Raw genomic sequence first — 16,262 nt, 5'->3', positions numbered from 1 at the left:
ACATCAAAAACTAATGATGTAATGTATGGTGATCAAATCCAGGTGGCCTTTCCTACATCCTGCATTTTCCCCAATATACAGTCACCCTGTAAATACCAATCCCACTCCTGCTCCAACATCTCTTGGTTGGGCTCCTACATATAGACATCAGGTATGGACCTCTTAGTTGGTCCAAGTAACATGCCAGATATTTTTCTTACACTGGAATATATAAAACTACACAAAGAACGTGGGGAAAAAAAAAAAGTATAAGGATATTCTCGTATTAGGTAAAGTAAAACTGTTTTGGTCAGAGGCATTCTGAGAGACTTAAAGCCTTGTCAGTAAGGCAGTATACAGTTGTTCTGTTCTTGTTCCCACCAGGGGAGAGTTGGGGACATGCTGCTACAATACGGCTAATCTTTCATTGGGACCAAAAGCAAAGGTCAGTATAGAAACAAGTTAATAATTCTGAATATTGGGTAAATTACACTGAACAGTTATATTTTCTTAGATCTACTCCAGTGGATGAAATCTACAGTGCCTCATGAATGAAAGCTTTTGTTGCCTTGTCCTCCATCACCAAGAGAAAACATAGAAACATGTTAAACTGCACATTTAGCTAACATAGGAAGTTCTTTGGAATATTTAAATGATGGGGTGCACCTGAAATGAGTAGGTGGCCAAGGAATGCTACCTTCTAAAGCTCTTTGAAATCAAGTACCATTCATTAGCCTTGAAGAAGGAGGTGGGTACTCTGTGTTCCTAGAAGGGATTGAAAGAAGAATAAAATCAGGACAAAAGGAAAACTTCTTGAGGTTAGCTTTAGGACTAATTTATGTGGAAAATAGGATGGCTTTTCTTAGTTGCTTAATATATTTCTTGTATGAAATTATGTCTATTTTTGTTTTCTTTTGCATTTTGCTATCCTACTTTTGTTATCCAGTTACCTGCCTTTCACAAGTATTGTTCTTTAAAATAAAACTATGACAGCATGAAACCTTTGTATTTGTTTTTAAAGCTGCTGAGCAAGTGAACAAACCAGCTTTCATTCTCTTTAAAATAGGTAAATGAAAGCTGTGGACTCTTTTATTCTACACTTCTAGAAATGTCAGATTTATGCCAGCCCCTCTGCTTTGAGATTAATTTGTATAACTGAAAGAACTTGGTTTGGAAATGCTTTAATGAAAGGGGGAAATTGAGAAAGTGTGTGGGCAAAGATGGAATAAAGGGTTGCTTAAATATATATCAGGTCTGGTCAGTGATACTATCTTAGTTCTTTACCTACATTTTATTTGTTCTTCTCCAAACTGAAAAAAATCATGCCTGACCAAATTGGGTTTTACTTATTCTGAGCTCATAGCAGAATTTATTACACTTACATACATCTTTTTAAACTAATTCATGTTGTTTGTATCTCTTTTAAAAATAGCATTTCCATGGGACGCCTGGGTGTCTCAGTCGGTTGAGTGTCTGCCTTCAGCTAGGGTCATGGTCCTGGGGTCCTGGGATTGAGCCCCGCATTGGGCTCTTTGCTTGGCAGGGAGCCTGCTTCTCCCTCTCCCTCTGTCTACCACTCTGCTTGCTTATGCACTCTCTCTCTCTCTCAAATAAATAAATCTTTAAAAAAAAAATAGCATTTCCAAAGAGCTCAGGTAACTTTTTCTTTTCATAACATATAGTGCTTTACAATTGACTTCCATCCCCCAGTTCTCTAAATAAGTCATTGTATTCTGGATCACAAAAGGAATTCTTTCCTCAGCAATACACCCCATTGTAAAGATTTGACAACAGTTATCCAGATGAGAATCTTTTGAACATATTGCTTATACTTTCCCAGATTTAGGTTTTCTGTAAAGTGTTCAAATGCTTTTAGGGATTCTCCTTGAACTAGTATATAGTAGTAGTCGTCCACTCTTATTCTACTATTAAATATTCACTAATAGAATACATCTAAAAAAATAAGAAAAATAATATGAGCAAAGCAAGATATTTCATCTTTTTTTTTTTAAAGATTTTATTTATTTGGCAGAGAGAGACACAGCGAGAGAGGGAACACAAGCATGGGGAGTGGGAGAGGGAGAAGAAGGCTTCCTGCTGAGCAGGGAGCCTGATGCGGGGCTCGATCCCAGGACCCTGGGACCATGACCTGAGCCGAAGGCAGACGCTTAACAACTGAGCCACTCAGGCACCCCAAGATATTTCATCTTTTAATGCATTCATCAGAAGGAGATGTTTGCGGGGCCCCTGGGTGGCTCAGTTGGTTAAGCGGCTGCCTTCGGCTCAGGTCATGATCCCGGGGTCCTGGGATCGAGCCCCACGTCCAGCTCCCTGCTCAGCAGAGAGCCCGCTTCTCCCTCTCCCTCTGCCTGCCACTCTGTCTACTTGTGCTCTCTCTTTCTCTGTCAAATAAATAAAATCTTAAAAAAAAAAAAAAAAAGATGTTTGCCTTCTTTGTCAAATTCTAGAAGTTAGCATTGGTTAGGTACCCATGAGATCAGAAAATAATGCTTATTTTTTAGAGTTAATCATTTTATGACTTTCAGCTTCTTACTCATCCTTTCCAAGAAATTGGAGAATGGTGTTGAACACTGACATTGTAGTAGATAGATTTTTTTTTTTAAGATTTTATTTATTTAGGGGCGCCTGGGTGGCTCAGTTGTTAAGCGTCTGCCTTCGGCTCAGGTCATGATCTCAGGGTCCTGGGATCGAGCCACACATCGGGCTCCCTGCTCAGTGGGAAGCCTGCTTCTCCCACTCCCCCTGCTTGTGTTCCCTCTCTCGCTGTTTCTCTCTCTGTCAAATAAATAAATAAAATCTTAAAAAAAAAAAAAAGAATGACTTAAAAAAAAAGATTTTATTTATTTTTTTCTTGAGAGAGCAAGAGAGAGCACGAATGGGGAGGAGAAAGAAAGGCAGGCTTCCTGCAAACGGGGAGCCCAATGCAGGGCTCCATCCCAGGACCCTGGGATCAGGGTCTAAAGGCAGACACTTAAACAACTGAGCCACCTAGGTGCCCTGAATTAGATAGATTTAGGGGAACTCTGTACCATAAGTTTTTTTTATATCCCATACTATCATTTTAGGACTGCTTGCTTATGATAGGTATTTAACTGGGCAGTTTATATACAATATTTCATATAATCCCTTCAATAACTCTTTGAAGGATCTACACCTACATAGAAGTGAGAAGTGAGAAGACCAAGGCTGCCCAGAAAGATTAAGAGTAATTCATAGCTACCATTTATTGAATTTTTATTAACTGTCCTTTATTGTGCTAAGCATTGTGTGTGTGTGTGTGTGTATTAGTATTTCATTTTATTTTCTAAATAACTCTATGAAATAAGTAGTGGTATCCAAATTTTATAGCTGACTCTATAATAGAGTCTGTTTCTTTTCCTATAATTGCTGTTTCTACAATGTAATTATAGTATTGTGTTGATTGCTAGCAGATCTGAAAGTATAGCTCTTATCCTCCTTTTTAGATAAAATCCTTTTTTTCCAGACTTTTTTTTTCCCCCAGGCTGGGGATATATGATAAGTAATATGCATACTTTATTATAATCAAAATAAATTGACTTCATTTAAGAGAATTAAAATAGTTCTTTATTGTTTGAAACCAGTTATCTTTTTTTTTTTAAAGATTTTATTTATTAATTTGACAGAGAGAGACAGCAAGAGAGGGAACACAAGCAAGGGGAGTGGGAGAGGGAGAAGCAGGCTTCCCGTGGAGCAGGGAGCCCGATGTGGGGCTCGATCCCAGCACCCTGGGATCATGACCTGAGCCGAAGGCAGACGCTTAACGACTGAGCCACCCAGGCGCCCCTGAAACCAGTTATAATCTTAAAAAAAGAAAAGAAACCAGTTATCTTTTAAGTCATTAAAGTTCCATGAAATCTTGTGTTTTAAAATTTAGTTTATCTTGAAAGGACAAAAACAAATTCACAGTGGGGAAAAATAATTATGAAAATGAACACTTCCAGTTTGAGCAGAAAACTAAAAACCTTGACTAGCCAAATCTATATTGAGAATTGAACCTAAGTGTCCCATCTTATACTCTAGTCCCCATCTTTCACCAGAAACACCTGACTTTACCCTTTGACTAACAATGAAATGACATTCCAACAGTAATTCAAATAAGTACTTTTGTCTCTGTCCTGTATATTGTGCGGGTTTTCCTCTAGTTTGCATATTCATGATAATATGAGGCTGAGATTGTTCAGAATTATATCACTCTTTGCCAAGAAGATCTGGTGGTAGAATGGAGTAATATATCAACACCCCCACACAGTGTTTCATATGTGTGCTCAGCTTTAGAGCACAAATTGTGCTTCTGTCTTATTTCTTCCTGACCCAAACTGTGTAGTTCAGCCATATGTTAAGCTTCATCTCGGCTGGCGACATGAGCCAAGTGATTCTTTGGTTTAGTTTGTTATTTAAAAAGATCTCTTGAGATGCAGATATGAGATATAAAATTCTTTTATTTTTACTTAGGAATTTGAGGAAAATTTTCATTCTGAATACTTAATGCCCACTTGACTTTAAAAATAATAATAATAAAAAAAAAATCCTAAAGATTTTATTTATTTGACAGAGACACAGCGAGAGAGGGAACACAAGCAGGGGGAGTGGGAGAGGGAGAAGCAGGCTCCCCGTGGAACAGGGAGCCCGACGTGGGGCTCGATCCCAGGACCCTGGGATGATGACGCGAGCAGAAGGCAGACGCTTAATGACTGAGCCACCCAGGCGCCCCAAGGATTTTTAATAAACATGTAAAAGCTTCTAAAAGCTTACTTTTTTTTTTAAGATTTTATTTATTTATTTGACAGAGAGCACAAGCAGGGGGAGCAGCAGGCGGAGGGAGAGGGAGAAGCAGGGAGCCCGATGCGGGGCTTGATCTCAGGACCCTGGGATCATGACCCAAGCCGAAGGCAGATGCCAAACGACTGAGGCACTTGGGTGCCCCAAAAGCTTATTTACTTTTTAATAATATTCTCAGAAAATTCAGATGTATTGGGTATCTTTTTGGACATATGGTGATATGAGGTAATTTAGATACTAATTTTTCAGAAGGTTAGCTAATATTTGTTTTATTGAATCAAAGAGAGTGTTGTTTTTTTTTTAATAAGGCAGGTTAAAATACACCATGCCTCTAATTTTCTGTTATTTATATATATATATATGTATATTTCTTTAACTTTTATTTATTAAAAAAATTTTTTTTTTTAATCTCTGGGCCCAAAGTGGGGCTCCAGCTTACAACCTAGAGATCAAGAGTCACATCTTCTACCAACTGAGCCAGCCAAGTGCCCCAATTTTTGTTATATTTTGTATTAAAGATAGAATTATCAACCCTAAGGCATTATAAAAATTTATAATCTGTCCCTAACACAACTATTCTTATATTACATATTAAATTTTTGCCTATAATTGCAATTACAGAATATATGACATTTTGGATTCTGCTGTTTTTGTCCTAAAAGTACAAACCTAAACCATTAAGCTAATGGACTGTGATCTGATTGCTTCTCTTTTCTCTTTTGAAGATTTATTTATTCATTTGAGAGAGAGAGTGTGCATGCGCCAGGAGGAAAGGGCAGAGGGAGAAGGAAAGGGAGAGAGTCTCAAGCAGCCTCAGCGCTCAGTGAGGCTTGATCCCAGGACCATGAGAACATGACCTGAGCCGAAATCAGCAGTCAGGTGCTTAACCAACTGCACCACCCAGCCACCCCTGGTTGCTTCTCTTTTGAATTGTTTCTGAATGGAGGGGCAATTTCAAACTTTGAAGAGTAACAGATCATAAACCAAGATATCCTTTTTGAGTTGTCTTTGAAAACGAATCAGACACTACTCCCGCCTCTGTCGTGGAGCAGCCTTCTGGGGCCTCCTCTGCAAATGGGCTCCTTGGCCTGGCATCCTGGTCCCCCATGATCACCTGCCGAGGCCCATGAGGGGTTACTGCCAAGGCTTCCACCAACCCATAAGTGACAGCATGGCAGCCATCTCCTCCAGCAGCTTGCTCGTGGCTACCTCTGGCTATTTCCAGTGCGTCCTGGGTTCCACTTTGGGTAACAGCTCCTGTGCAAGTGCAGCCATCCCTCACCACCCTGGTCTCCCCAAGGCTGACTCGGGTCACTGGTGGGCAAGGTTCTTTTTCAGGAGGTCCGCTCTCCCATTCATGGCTACAGTGTTGGAGTCCCCAGAATGCTCAGAATCTCCTCAGGCCTCCAACAGCATGATCACCTGTGACTTGGCTCTGGAAGCCATGAGGAAGCAGCCAGGTGGCCAGCCTGGCAAAGTCAACACTGGGCCCCAATCCTGAATAGCCACCACCAGCCACCAGGCTCATTCAGGAGGTGGTGGGCTCATCAGAGCTCTTCTCCTCCCCTCCTGGTAGACTAGACAGGCTGCAGCAAGCAGAAGCAGTTGGGTTCTTTTATATCAAAACAGCAAAACACCAAAAGGGAAGCTGAGAGAACCCCACTGTTTACTCTCCAAGCCACACTCAAGCCTTCCTGACATCCTGTAACCATGTGCCTTGAACCAAGTAGAAAATAAACTCCAGGGGCGCCTGGGTGGCTCAGTTGTTAAGCATCTGCCTTCGGCTCAGGTCATGATCCTGGGGTCCTGGGATCGAGTCCCACATCGGGCTCCCTGCTCCGCGGGGAGCCTGCTTCTCCCTCTCCCTCTCCCTCTGCCTTCCCCCTGCTTGTGCGCACTCTCTCTGTCTCTCTCATATAAATAAATAAAATCTTTTTTAAAAAAAGAAAATAAACTCCAAGCAGCCAGTAAAAAAGAAAGAAATGAACATTACATTGTATGTAAATAAGTGATCCTGTTAACTCTGAGAGTTTATGATTTTTCTCTAAGTTAGAATCTGCATTTTGTGCAGTTATGTCAAATATTTTTTGGGGAGAGAGGGATATGGTATTTTTTAAAATTTAAATTCAATTAGCCATCATAAAGTACATCATTAGTTTCAGGTGTAGTGTTCAACAATCCATCAGTTGCGTATAACACCCAGTGCTCATCACATATATCAATTTTTTAAAAGTGGTAAATTGTGGGGCGCCTGGCTGGCTCAGTAGATCATGCAACTCTTGATCTTGGGGTTCTGAGTTCAAGCCCCATGTTGGGTATAGAGCCTACTTAAATTTTTTTAATTAAATTTTGGTAAATTGTACATATCCTAAAGTGTATCACTTTAATCGTTTAAGTGTAGTTTGATGACATGAAGTACATTCACATTATTGTGCAGTCATCGCCACCATCCATCTCCAGAACTTTTGCATCTTCCCCAACTGAAACTATTCCCATTAAACACTAACTCCTATTCTTCCCTCCCCCCCAGCCTATGGCAACCACCATTCTACCTTCTGTCTCTGAATTTGACTACTCTAGGCACCTCATATAAGTGGAACGATACAATATTTGTCCTGTTGTGCCTGGCCTTTTTTCACTTAGCATAGTTTTCAGTGTTCACTGTTACATGTGACAAGAACTTCCCTTTTTTTTTTTTTTTAAGATTTTATTTATTTATTTGGCAGAGAGAGAGTGAGCGCAAGCACAAGTAGGCAGAGCAGCAGGCAGGAGAGGGAGAAGCAGGCGCCCCATTGAGCAGAGAGCTGGATGCGGGCTCGATCCCAGGACCCCGGGACCATGACCTGAGCCGAAGGCAGATGCCTAACCAACTGAGCCACCCAGGCGCCCCAAGAACTTCCCTTTCTAAGACTAAATAATATTCCGTTATATGTATAAACTACATTTTGTTGGGGTGCCTGGGTGGCTCAGATGGTTAAGCGTCTGCCTTCGGCTCAGGTCATGATCCCGGGGTCCTGGGATCAAGCCCCGCATCGGGCTCCCTGCTGAGCGGGGAGCCTACTTCTCCCTCTCCCTCTGACTGCAGCTCCCCCTGCTTGTACTCTCTGTCAAATCAAAAATCAAAAATCTTTAAAAAACAAAAACCAAAACCATTACATTTTGTTTATCCATCCGTCAGACACTTGGGTTGCTTCTGTCTTGACTATTGTGAATAAGTTATATCAGTTTTAAAGTAATTTTGAAAGCACTTTAGAAGTTTTTCTTAGGGTGCCTGGGTGGCTCAGTCGTTAAGCGTCTGCCTTCAGCTCAGGTTATGATCCCAGGGTCCTGGGATCGAGTCCCACATCAGGCTCCCTGCTTGGCGGGAAGCCTGCTTCTCCCTGTCCCACTCCCCCTCCTTGTGTTCCTGCTCTCGCTATCTCTCTCTCTGTCAAATAAATAAATAAAATCTTTTTTAAAAAATATTTTTTAAATAAAAAAAGTTTTTGCTTAGGAGGCACCTGGGTGGCTCAGTCAGTTAAGCATCCAGCTCTTGGTTTCAGCTCAGGTCATGATCTCAGGCTTGTGGGATTGTGCCCCAAGTCTGGCTCCATGCTCAGTGTGGAGGTTGCTTGAGCTCCTCTCCCTCTGCTCCTCCCCTTGCTCTCTCTTCCTGTCTCTCTCAAATAAGATAAATAAAATCTTAAAAAAAAAAAGTTTTTGCGTAGGCCACCTGGCTGGCTCAGTCTATAGAGCATAAGCCTCTTGATCTTGGGGTCATGAGTTCGAGCCCCATGTTGGACATAGAGATTACTTAATTAAAAAATTTTAAAAATAATTTAATAAAAGTTTTTGCTTATATTTGCTATTACAATATTTGAGCAAAGTTAGTAAGAGCTTAGAATTTTATATCTAACTACTTTTCAGCTTTCAATTTTACGTTACTTTGTGGAGAACATAATAAGATTCTACCGAAACAGACCTTGTTCTGTCATGACAGTGATTCTTCCGGATATAATCATTTTGAAAGAATGTGTCTTCCTTGCTTATTTGTATTAGTGTGATAAGAGTATTGCTCCTCATTTATATCCCAAGAAATTGTCTTAATACTTCTATCATACCACACAAAAAGTACACAATTACTGCAGAAAGTTGGAAAAACATAAAAAAACCAATCTTTATCTTGTAATAACAACTTAACTTTTTGATTGTAGTCTTCTAGTAATTTTTCTATATATGTGCATTTACATACTCATAAATGTGATTCATAGAGCATAACTTTTACTTAAATATTTTATCTCGTTAAATATTTTTTCCACATTATCTTCTTAAGCATCAGTAGTATTTTGTCATGTAGAAATTTATTTGAATTACTCATTGGATGTTTAGGTTGCTTTAAAATTCCACTTATATAGGGGCGCCTGGGTGGCTCAGTTGTTAAGCATCTGCCTTCGGCTCAGGTCCTGACCCCAGGGTCCTGGGATCGAGCCCCACATCGGGCTCCCTGCTCAGTGGGAAGCCTGCTTCTCCCTCTCCCACTCCCCCTGCTTGTGTTCCCTCTCTTCGCTGTGTCTCTCTCTGTCAAATAAATAAAATCTTTAAAAATAAATAAAATTCCACCTATATAAACAACTCATTATATGTAATAATTATTATACATACAAATAGCTATTGATTAAAGGAGTCTTTTTGATATTTCTTTGCTTTCTGTGTCCTTAGGGAACAAAACAATAGAATTGTAGTGAAAAACTATAAATTTAAATTATTAAGTCAGTCATCTGAACTAATAAGATCATGTGTTTGTATATATTTATTTTTCTCTAAGCAGGTTGGCAACATTGTACAAATCACCAAGCCAGAAGGAATCTACAGTACTGTTTCAAATCACAGTCAGTATTATTTGATTAGAGTGGGGTTTGGTGTTGGTGGGCAGTAATTATCTGAAGAGAGCATTTACAAATTGCTTCTGTTAACTTCTGTAGGCAGCAAGCATATTTGAGGACAGCTTTTGATGCTTAGAACATTATCCCCAAAATAGTAGTATATATACAGAATATTCTGGTGACAATTGGACTGAAATTTATTCTTAAGAACAGAGGAAATACTTTATTTGTAGGCTAGTGTGTTCCATGCCATATGTAATGTCAGGATATTAAAATTTTTTAAAGTGAAAGTTGTTAAAGATTTTCCAAGAAAAAATACTAACATTACTCATTTTAGTCTGTAGATATTATAGATCTATCATAGCCACCAAATATATCCTGCTTTAAAATGTTAATTTTCCTATAATTTAAAATCATAGAACACTTTTTTGGCTGAAATATGCATATTTATCAGTAGTGTTGAGCCAAATATATTCTTGGCATTTCATTTTTTAAGGACAAAAACAGAAATAGAGATTCTGAAACTGAATTATCGACTTAGTCTTTGTACTGCTTAGGTGCATTTAAAGTATCCTAATTGGAAAACTAAATTTAGAGTATTGTGAAAATAAATTTGTAAAGCATCTAAGTAATTAGTACGTGTTACTTCCTTTTACTCTTCAATAGAGTCACCATAAAGTTTGTTAAGATTTTTAGAGTGCATTTTTATAATGCACTGGTATTTGTTGTGTATATATAAACAATATGTAAATAAATGAATACAGATATAAAATACTCTAGATATGAAATACGCTAGTACAGCTTTGGCTTGGACACCTTTTCAGGAGGTTTAACCTCTTCATTCGCAGTGGTTAATAACTTCTGTCTCAAGAATAAAGTAGCTCTTTTATCAATTACTTAAAAATATTTGGAAAACTAATCGTTATTTTAGTTGTTCTTAAACCATACTTGTATATTTTTTCATCTTCCAGCCTCAGGGATTTAGAGATGCTGTTGTTGCTACTGCATCTTCTTTGCAAACAGAAGGTTCGTTGAATTCCCGGAAACGGTCACGAGAATCAGAGGAAGAACAGGAGTCCAAAGACTAGTCTTAAAGTATACATATATGTTGATGCTGTGAGATGTAATACATACAAGCAGTAGACTCTTTACTTTAAAATATAAACACACACTATGGCATATATGAATCAAGAGCATATGAAGTGAAGTGAAAAACACGGAATGAATATGATTCTCTGAATTTTTCTAAAGCAGCTCTACAATTATATTTTGCCCTGTTTTCATTTTTAGTAACAGTCAGCAGAGATGATACAGGTATTTTTGCAAATGTGGAAGGCTGATCTCGTGTGGCCAATCTGAATTTACCATTCAGGCTGTTTTTTCCTCTTTTCTTTGTTAATTGCCTAGAAAATCCTAGGAAGAAAAGAGTTTTTTTTTTTTTTTCACATTCCTATTGGGTTCTCCTCTTTAAATGTAGTTTTGATAATTCTTAAGAATGACTTGTTTTTGAGCCATCTCTTACTTGGCATCATGGCTGCCCTCAGACCTCTGTTGAAGCCCAATACCATTAAAAAGAGAATCAAGAAGTTCATCCAGCACCAGTCAGACCCATATGTCAAAATTAAGCACAACTGGTGGAAACCCAGAGTCATGGACAATAGGGTGCACAGAAGATTCAAGGGCTAGATCTTGATGCCCAAAACTGTTTACAGGAGCAACAAGAAAACAAAGCACATGCTCCCCTGTGGCTTCTGAAGTTCCTAGTCCACAATGTCCAGGAGCTTGAGGTGCTCCTGATGTGCAACAAATCTTACTGCGCAGAGATTGCTCACAATGTCTCCTCCAGGAACCACAAAGCCACTGGAAAGACCAACCCAGCTGGCCATCTGAGTTACCAGTCCCAATGCTACTCTGCGCAGCCAAGAAAATGAATAGACCGCTTATGTGCATGTCGTATTTGTGTTAATAAAACCATAAAACTACAAAAAAAGAAAAAGGCTTGTTTTTACTATTATAAAGAAAAGCCAGCGCCATGAGTCAGCATATTATTATATTCAGTTTTAATGGTAGGATACAAATTTTAGATGACCAATCAGATTTTAGTGACCCCAATCCTAAAATCTAAGCCATTTTTTTTTTTATGTTATTTTATGTTAAGGGAAGGACTTTGGAGCTGTTACCCTAACTAGAAAATGTCTAGAATGTTCATCTTCCAGAAGAGTCAAGTTGATAAACTCACAATTATTTATTTCTACATTTTTGAAACATGGTGTGATCCATTCTAGAATTCTAGATGTATTGACATTTTCCTTTGAATAATCTTAACACTGTTTGAATAAATTAAAAATTTGGATTCTTGAGTGGTTTTAAAATCATCTAAAAATGTTTTGGCACCTGATTCTTCTTCGTACTTCTCAATTCATTCACAAAATTTACTCTGGTTCCCAATGGAAGAAAATTATTTAAATAATTCAGTATTACATACTGTGACAACCATGTTCTCCAGATTTTAGTGACAATTGGTATTTCCTATCCCAGACTGACCATTAAATTTATAAAGTTTTAAAAATACAATTATTCCATAATTGATTATATATAGAATAACCATAGTTTGCCAGGACTTTTTTGAGAATGAAAGTAGACACTGCTAACAATTACACCAGGACAGTGGACATAAATCAGGACCATCCCAGGCAAATCAGGCATATGGTCATCCAATCATATAAGACTAACTTCAAATGACTAGTGTAGGATGACTGATTGTAATTATGAGGCATATATTTTTATTATCAATTCAGTCATTATTAAAAAATTACCCATCATTTTATATTCTCTGCTCAGATCATAAAATCAAGAGAGTGAGGGGGTTATAAGTGATAAATATCAGTGTTAGGCATCAGAACTGTAGGAATCTCATAAAGCGTCATAACATTGTACTTTAAAGAACTGTAGGACCCGGAATATAGACAAAGCCAAGTGTTTTTGCTTTTTGTTAGCAACTCTTCTTAGGTAAACTTTATGTAAAATAGCCTTTCAGGGCGCCTAGTGGCTTAGTCTGTTAAGCGTCTGCCTTGGGCTCAGGTCATGATCCCAGGGTCCCAGGATCGACTGAGTCCCGTCTCCAGCTCCCCGCTCAGCTGGGAGTCTACCTCTCCCTCTCCTTCTGCCTGTCCCCCCCACCTTCTCTCAAATAAATAAAATCTTTAAAATAACCTTTCAAAGTTGTTGTTATTGCTAAAAAGATAATTATTTTCCTAGTTATACACTTAAATCTTGGTCCGCTTGGGCTGCAGTAACAGTACCATAAATTTAAGCAACAAATTTTTCTCACAGTATTAGAGGCTAGAAGTCCAAGATCGGTGTGCCAGCACTGTGTGGTTCCAGTGAAGCTTGTAGACAGCCGCCTACTTACTGAGTACTCACAAGGCCTTTCCTTGGTGAATGTGCATGGAGAGAGATCTTTCTTCTTACAAAGCCACCAGTCCTATCAGATTAGACTTCAACTTTATGACCTCATTTAACATTAATTACCTTCTAAAAGCCCTATCTCCAAATACAGTCACCCTGAGGGTTAGAGCTTCAACATGAATTTTGGGAACAGAATTCAGTCTGTAGAGATAGAGGAAATTTTGGGGCTCCTGGGTGGCTCAGTCATTAGGCATCTGCCTTCAGCTGGGGTCATGATCCCAGGGTCCTGGGATCGAGCCCCCCCCATCAGACTCCCTGCTCAGCGGGGAGCCTGCTTCTTCCTCACACTCTACCTGCTGCTTCCCCTACTTGTGCTCACTCTCTCTCTGTCAAATAAATAAAATCTTAAAAAAAAAAAAATACAGGAAATTTAAAGTATACACACATACATTTTTTTGCACGCATGAAGTTTTTAAAAAATTATATTGTTACCTGCTTTTTAAAGAGCCTAATATATCCTGTTGTGCGCCACATAATTTTTCTATGATAGTTTTTAATGGTTGTGCATAATTTTAAACTTTTTGGAGTTCTAGTTATTACTGTATTTTTTTAGTGTTATAAACAATGCTTCTGATAAGCATAGAATTTCCTTTTTTAAAGAAATGATTTGTATTAATTTTCCATTGCTGCTGTAAAAAATTACCACAGATTTAGTGGCTTAAAAGAACACAAATTTATTATCTTACGGTTCTGGAGTCTGAAATCAGTTTCGCAGGGCTAAAATCAAGGTGTCAGCAAGCCTGCATTCCTTCTGTAGGGTGTAGGGAAAATCCATTTTCTTGCCTTTTCTAGCTTCTAGAGGCTGCCTGCATTCTTTGGCTCATAGCCCATCTTCAAAGACACAGTGTAGCATCTTCCAATCTCTCCGTTTCCAGTCTGTTTCAGTTGCCTTTCTCCAAATCTCTCTCCTGCCTTCCTTTTATAAGGACACTTGTGATTACATTTAGGGCTCAGTCTGATAATCCAGGATAATATCCCTATCTCAAGGCCCTTAATCACATCTGCAGAGTACTTTTGGCATGTAAATTAGCATTCACAAATTCCCGGATTAGATTGTAAATGTTTTGGGTGAGCCATTATTTCAGCCCCTCAATTCATGTGGTAACATAATTCAAGACATGATCCTTTGGTGACAAATATACACATTAAAGTTTGGAAAGCACTGGGACAGACGTTGACATTTTTAACTGTATTCATAGATGGTCATTCCCATTTATGAACGTGAAAGGGAAAAAAAAGGATACGAAAAGAAATGATATATCCTTAGCTTTTTGAAAGTTTTATTTTTCAAGGACTCTCATTCTTTCTTAATTATAAAATATGTATAAGTATAAATTTTTCCCCAGTCTCTTCTGTTTTAACTCATGATGTGATGGAATATCTGTCATTCCACATTTTATACATTTGTCATCTACCGCTACCAGTAAATCAGTTAAAGTCTTATCTGCTGGCTAACCAATGATTGCATCCATCTTTCATTTTGTGGTTAGGCAGTATGGTAAATCCAAAAGATGTATATTGGCTTTTACTCCTTCTCATGCCACTGCTCTGATCACCCTTTCTGGTAATTCATTTATACACATAGATATATTTGCACACCAAAAAAACATTTATTTCCACAATATTTGTTATTTCAATTCCATGTTTTGCAATGTCCTGGCCACAGTTAGTACAACACAGGCCATTAATAGTCTACTTTAAAAATTACTCATTCTGGGAAGAGTAAACAAATACTTGCAATTCAGAATTGCTCTGCTCTGCGAAGCCTTTTCTACGTTAATGCACTTGGAAAATAAGTTTGATTTCAAAAAAGTTATTAGAGGTATAAAATATAATAAAGTATAGAATTGAAAGCTCAGACAATCTAACTCAGGATTTTTGTTTTGTTTTGTTTTCAAGTTAGAAGCTTAACATTTCAATGCAATGATTGCTAGAGGAAACCTTAAAGATAATCCCACCAGTATCTTTAATGCATAAATCTATAATTTTTCAAACGTGGGTAGTTTTTTAACACCAATTCTTTCCTGGTTTTACAAATAATTTATCCTTTTTTTTTAGAGATTTTATTTATTTATGTGTGAGAGAGAGAGAGCACAAGCAGGGGGAGTGGGAGAGGGAGAGGGAGAGGGAGAAGCAGGCTCCCCACTGAGCAGACAGACACTTAAACCGCTTAACCGGCTGAGCCACCCAGGCGCCCCACAATTTATCCTTTTTTGAAGAATTTTTTTCCCCAGAGTATTATAACTTTTAGTTTGAATTTGGGAGGATATGTAACTTAAAGCATTCATATAGTGCCTTATGATATTCAAACACTTTTACATTATTTAATTTAATTCTTGTAGCAACTCTGTAAGGTAGATGGGATAGGCTGGCATGTCTGTTTTCATTCCTTTTATCCATCTATCTAAAGCCTAACATATACACACTTAACAACTACTTGTTGAATGAATAAGTATTTCAAGTAAGATTTAGAACAAATTCTGTTTTTCCAATGGTCAGGTAAGAATACCACTGATCATGCATAAGTTGATGTTTCTGAGCATTTTTTATTACTGTAAAATATGTATAATTTAATAGTGGTGTTGAAAATTTTGACTTTTTATTACTATTATTTTTTTAAGTAAACTCTGCCCAATGTGAGGCTTGAACTCATGACCTTGAGACTGAGTCATGTGCTCTACTGACTGAGCCAGCCAGGTGCCCCAAAGTATTTTTTACTTTTTAAAATTGTGATAAAATAGATATAAAATTGGCTATTTTAACCATTTTTAAGTGTATAATTCAGTGGCATTAACTACATGCACAGTGTTGTATAGTTATCACCACTTTTTTTTTTTTAAGATTTTATTTATTTACTTGACAGAGAGGGAGCACAAGCAGGCGGAGGGAGAGGGAAAAGCAGACTCCCTGCTGAGTAGGGAGCCCAACATGGGGCTCGATCCCAGGACCCTGGGACCATGACCTGAGCTGAAGGCAGATGCTTAACCGACTGAGCCACCCAGGTGCCCCTATCACCACTATTTCTAAAACTTTTCATCACACAAACAGAAACTCTGTACCCTTGAAGCAATAATTTTCTATTCTGAGCACTGCCTCCAACCCCCCCCCCCAAAACTCCTGGTAATCTCTAAT

At 38.4% G+C, this 16,262-nt stretch overlaps 1 protein-coding gene across 1 annotated transcript in view; it reads left to right on the top strand.

Moving 5' to 3' along the window:
• The window catches only part of RAD51C (RAD51 paralog C), a 45,779-nt gene extending 35,029 nt beyond the window's left edge, over nt 1-10,750 (top strand). Inside the window, exons 7-9 of the mRNA XM_021704394.2 lie at nt 364-424; nt 9,608-9,668; nt 10,634-10,750. Of these exons, the coding sequence (XP_021560069.2) occupies nt 364-424; nt 9,608-9,668; nt 10,634-10,750 (239 nt within the window). The remainder of the gene's footprint in view (nt 1-363; nt 425-9,607; nt 9,669-10,633) is intronic.
• Nucleotides 10,751-16,262: the final 5,512 nt, after the last annotated feature.

The sequence above is a fragment of the Neomonachus schauinslandi genome, chromosome 15 (genome assembly GCF_002201575.2).
Source record: "Neomonachus schauinslandi chromosome 15, ASM220157v2, whole genome shotgun sequence".
In the NCBI taxonomy this organism is placed as follows: domain Eukaryota; kingdom Metazoa; phylum Chordata; class Mammalia; order Carnivora; family Phocidae; genus Neomonachus; species Neomonachus schauinslandi.
This window is presented reverse-complemented; position numbering and strand designations above follow the sequence as displayed.